The following is a 5,556-nucleotide window of genomic DNA, read 5'->3' as shown; positions in this document are numbered from 1 at the left end:
CAGACGGAGAAAGATAGAGATGGATAAAGAAAAAGAGGACAGGCTATGATTTGAATCTGTATCATCTTTATGCAATGTTTTGTCACCATACTATACATGAACAATTGCCAAATAAACAACAGTAACATCGAATTGATCAAATTTGCGGATGATTCAACAATAATTGGGCTCATTCGGGCCGACCATAACGAAACTGCTTACCGGAATTTTGTACTAAACTTTTCTGAATTATGTGAAAATTATGAGCTGCTTTTAAATATTTAAAAACCCTAAAGAACTTGTTGAATTTAGGAAAAAGGTTGTTACAATAGACAACAAACTCAACTGGCATGTCCACACTTTTCTACTGCATTAAAAAGTGAACAAAAGACTACTTTTTTAAAGGAAGCTCATGTATTTTAAAGTTGATAAAAGGGAGCTCTCGTGGCCCAGAAGTTAAGGTGTTCGCCTCTCTCGGGTAGCGACGGAAAATTTTCTTCGCTCAAATTTTCTCCTTTCACCTCCTTTCCTGCTCTTTAACAATTTTCTGTCGTCTGCTTTTGTCTCCACTTTCAGACCCCACCCTCTCATCTCCTTTGCCCCTCCTCTTTCTGCAGCCTTTCTACTGCTTCTCCTTGGCTCCTTCTTACTGCTATCTTTCAGCCACACCCCTGATCTTATGGTAGGTAAGATCTACACCTTGCCTTCTCGGACAATGATGAAAAATCTAGGAGGTTCCGTGTGCAAGTTGCGCTCATTAAAGATCCCTTGGTCGTTCAAAATCGATAGGAGTGGAGTAGGCTTCCGCTGCCACCCAGGCAAAATTCAAAATGTCCGACAAACAGAAAACGTTTGGTGTGTCCTGCGCACTCATGTGACCATAGGCAGTAGCGAGCGCCATAAAGCACTTATAAAAAAAAAATTTTTTTTAAAACAGTTGATAAAAAAACATTGACATCCATATTCTATCATTCAACCATAGAAAGTATGATCAATTTCTGTATAACAGCACGGGCCAGGAACACAAGGCAACAAGACAAAGAAAAATTAAATCAATTAATACGGAAAGCATGCAAAATTTCAACATATTCCCCTACTCAGATGAATTGTACAATACAGCCTGCACTAAGAAAATTAATGCCATCTTTTTTTACAATAAACATCCCTTGTTCCATCAAATAAAAATATCAGTTAGAAGTGTGTGTGTGTGTGTGTGTGTGTGTGTGTGTGTGTGTGTGTGTCAGTGTGTGCTTGTGTGCGTGTAGGTGTGTACGTGGTGAAACATCAAACCAATGTACCAGGATCTGTAGTTATAATGAAAATTACATTGTATATCATTTACTCAGTTCATAACCAGATTGTAGAGAAACAGTGTATGGTAACCTGTCCATCAAAGGGAACATCCTGACAGCACAATATCCAAAAGTTTTTCTTTAGTAGTAATCGATTCTCAGAACATCAGATAATTATGCAGTTCTCATAATTAGGAACACCATCTTCCAAACCCGTTCCTCTTTTTTTTTTTTTTATGCAGGTTTTTTATCGACACATAAACCCATTCTTCCATAAAAATAAAGTCAATGATGTTAAAAGATGAAAACCAGAAGTATTTGAAAGTACAGCCGAATCTACTCTAATGGCCCCCAGTCCAGGACAATCACACCTGTACGAACGGCCAGTTTCTATTTCTTCCCTAACATTTTTTTTTTAACACATCATGACACTGTGTAAGACTGTCTTTACAGCCACTTTTCTCCTCAACAATGAGTGGACATCTTAGACAATTTCGACTGTACTCACTTTCGCCTTTGAGAGTGGCGTTGGAAGTCGAGTGGTTAAGCTACCGGACTCGTAATCATGAGACTGCAGGTTCAGGAGTTGAAGGCTCAGCTCTATCAACTCTCTGTGAGGTTGTATCTTTGGGAAAGGCACTTTACACAAATTTATGCCATTTGGCTCAGTCCTGTCGGAGATGGATATTAAATTTGGAGGTCCTGCCTCTTAAATATTTTAAATGACAGTGTTGCAAGGGGCGTTAAATCTATTTTTTTCACCTTTGAGACAGCTCTACAGAGATTTTGAAAGTATTGATTATAAATTAAATAATTCATCTCCACCAAAGTATCATACTACGTTTCAGATACAAATAAATCAAATTAACATTTTAACTTCAGCAGCATGATTTATTTTTTTTTTTTAAATAGAGAGCAAACCGTTCATTTAAAAAACACAATATTTCCGGAAAAAAACTTTTAAAAAAAAAGCCATGACTACTCTCAGTATTCCTGTGACCATTACAACTCACTTATAAATCCTTGAACGTTTCTTATAAGCCTGTGACAGATACACTGCTGTTGCAAAAATTAGAGCTTCAATTCTTATTGCCTAAGAATAAAAAGAACAAACTTATGGGCCAAAAAAGTTAGTGGTACAACAAATAACAAGGTAGCAAGATGAACAAAAATATAATAGAGCAATACGACTGTGCACCTACATGAACAAACACAAAACATTCTGACTCACAGCGCACTCCTTGAACTTCTCCTCAAGGTACTCGTTGGAGTAGCAGTTACTGTCCTGCACTAACTCATGGTGGCCAGCAACCAGAGTGTCAATCAGCTCGCGGAGATCTTCCTCGCTGTAATCCTGCCATGGACAAATAACCGACAGAGACAGAGAACACGGGGAGTCCACGGACTCGGGGGAGAGAGACATGGATACCGGGGAGAATGGACACGGCATCAAGGACTCCCCACTCAAGTCACCCCCATTGGACCGGTACATCCCGCCGTGAGGGTTGTTCACTTCCCCAACAGAGGGTGGGGACATCAGAGACGAGCACTGCATCGGGCTGTTAGCTGCTGTCCCACTACAGTCTGCCGGGGAGGTAGGGACGCTGTCTGGTGTTGCCTGCATGCTACTACTACAACTACTACTACTGCTCTGAGATCTGATCTCAGAGGGTTCTGCTGGCATGTTCACCAACTGCCTTTGAAACGGTGCCTCGCTTAACAAACTGTCTTGGGACACCTCAAAATCAGGTCTGGCACCTGTTCTCACTTTCTTCCCAGCACCCTGTAATTGCTCCCCTGGTAAGCATTCAATTTCAGGAAACGGCGAGGATGACGTATGTGTATGTGTGGAGATGGGAGAAGCTGCGAGAGAAGTCAAGGGCGATGCTGCCAAAGATGAATTCCCTGACTGGGTACTCAAGTCCATGGGGGGAGGTGGGGTGAGAGAACTGGTCTTAGGGGTGGGAGCAGGGGATCGTTTCCTCAAGTTCTCTGAGATGGCCGCGGCCAACCTGCTGGAATGGAAAGCCCGGAAGTCCTGACTGCTCTGTGAAGCCTCCTGAAGCATCTGGATCTCCAGTGTGTCTTGAGTCCTCTTCATGTAAGTGTAGCGTCCCGTCTTGATAGCTGGGGAGAAAAATACACATTACAAATGACCTATTCAAAAAGAACTATAACAAGAGTAATAATGAAATAATATTAAGAATGATAATAATAATAAGAAGAATCAAATAATGGTAATGATAAAAAGACAATGTGGATGACAATGATGATGATGATAATGATGATAACATGTTTTATGTTTTAATAATAACAATATTATTACAATAATAACAATAATAATAACAACAACAATAGCAATAATAACAATAATTAATCTTTTACATTTACAGCATACCTTCTTTGTTTCCATTTAAACTGTAAACTTCTCATTTCAAAGCACGTTAATCAATTCTCCCTTTTATGTTTGTACCATTGAGTGAATCTTAGCTGCTATTAACTGGCGTTGGCAGTCTAGGGGTTAGGCTACCCAACGCTAAATTGTGAGGTTGCGAAATCGAAGGTTCAAGGCTAAAGTCCCCTGAAGATACTCCTCTCTGAGAACGGGGGTTGATTTTTAGCTGTGTGAAGTATTAGTGCTTTCTGCAAAAATATTTACTGAAAGATAAATTAAATTCCTTCAAATATGATGTTTTCTGAAAAGCCAATAACACCAAGCAGGTTTTTAAAAATCTGGAAAGAGAGAAGCTAGGATTTTTTTTATATAAGGTTATCTACAAAGTAACAAAGGCTTCTCTCAATCGTGATTTTCTTAGCCTCATTTTAGGCTATATCTGAGAAATAAGTGGTCAGTGCCACTTCAGGATATCAGGCTGAAGTTAAAAACATTTGTGTCACAATGTGGGGGAATCAGGCACTCGGCAATTTTTGGGCATATGGAGTTATTTGTACCATCGTAAAGATTGTTCCTTTGCCTTGCTTTTGACGAGAAAATATCAAGATATTTGCAGTTGAAGGAGATGGGGTCGCCTGGTTTCAGAAGTAAAATTAGCTAGAAAATGGCCTCCAAAGCTAGGTGACTTCCATAGCTTGAGAGTCCTTGGAAATTGCAAATTTACATTTTTTTTGTGCCTTTAATCAACGTTTTTCCATAAAATCCACACATGTACGACTAAATGTAAGTGTCTTTGAAAGGACATACCAGGTGTTGAGCCTTAAGAAAAATCAGCAACCTTTAGATTGCCATAAAACTTAAACCCAGAACCAGAATATGTTAGCCAAGTTTGCCAGTGATGGCCCCACAATTCAACATTTACATCTCAATTCAAAATTTTCATTGAGAAATAGAATGAATAAACAAACAGATTTTTACCAAACAAAAAAAAAAGATAAATAAGACCCACAGAGGGCATACAAGTAAAGGCTGTACATTTCTAAAAGTACAACTGCTAGTTTTTAATAAAGTAAGTGACACAGGGCAAACCGATAACAACAAATAACATTTGACCACACAAATTCCTTTTTTAACATAATATGTTAAAAAATGGGGACAGCTGAATACTTTTCTCGTTGAAACTGTCCATGAAAGACCTACCCTTTTTTTCTTTTTACCTACATTCGACAATAACACCATACCAGGACATGTATTGTTCAAAGGTCTTTCTTTCTTTTTTAAGGAAAGACAACAAAATTATGTGTGGGCAAAGTGGAAATACAACTTATTGTTTCTTTCCCCAAATATATCTAAATGTGTTCACTTGAGTTTTGTGGATAAATAATGCTTTCAGTTTTTTTTAACTGTGTTCTGTGTCGATGTTTTAAATACTAAATACTTTACTTAATAAACAATGCGGCTTAATAAAATTGTATGCCTTCTGCATGTCACATATACGCCGCTCTTACACTGGAATATTTGTCCATCTGTGTCATAGAATCTGTAGTAGTAGTAATAAATTGTTAAAAGCTGAGAGTCTACTTCCCAATGGGGAATGCTGCACGTTTAGTTTTACGGAGAAGAAAGTGAGACTCTGCAAAACCTCTTTTACAGACATTGCTTTGGCTTCCTGTTGAGAAAAGAATTGTGTACAAGTTGGCCACCCAATGTCACAAATGTTTGAATGATAATGCACCATCATATTTATCCAATCTGTTAAGACTGTACATTCCAACTCGCAGTTTAAGGTCATCAGCTGACAAAAAGAAATTTATTTTACCATCTATGAAACTTAAAACAATAGGTGAAAGGGCATTTGAAACCCAAGAGAGATCAAATTTTTTATTCATT

At 38.4% G+C, this 5,556-nt stretch overlaps 1 protein-coding gene across 1 annotated transcript in view; it reads right to left on the bottom strand.

Moving 5' to 3' along the window:
• LOC101862333 (nuclear receptor ROR-gamma) overlaps positions 1-5,556 on the bottom strand; it is a gene marked incomplete at its 5' end in the record, with an annotated part of 15,769 nt that overhangs the window by 6,196 nt on the left and 4,017 nt on the right. Inside the window, 1 exon segment of the mRNA XM_013079560.2 lies at positions 2,503-3,398. Coding sequence (XP_012935014.1) covers positions 2,503-3,398 — 896 coding nt within the window.

This window comes from Aplysia californica, unplaced genomic scaffold (genome assembly GCF_000002075.1).
Source record: "Aplysia californica isolate F4 #8 unplaced genomic scaffold, AplCal3.0 scaffold00056, whole genome shotgun sequence".
NCBI lineage: Eukaryota > Metazoa > Mollusca > Gastropoda > Aplysiida > Aplysiidae > Aplysia > Aplysia californica.
Note: the sequence above shows the minus strand (reverse complement) of the source record. Positions and strands in the feature narration are given on the sequence as shown.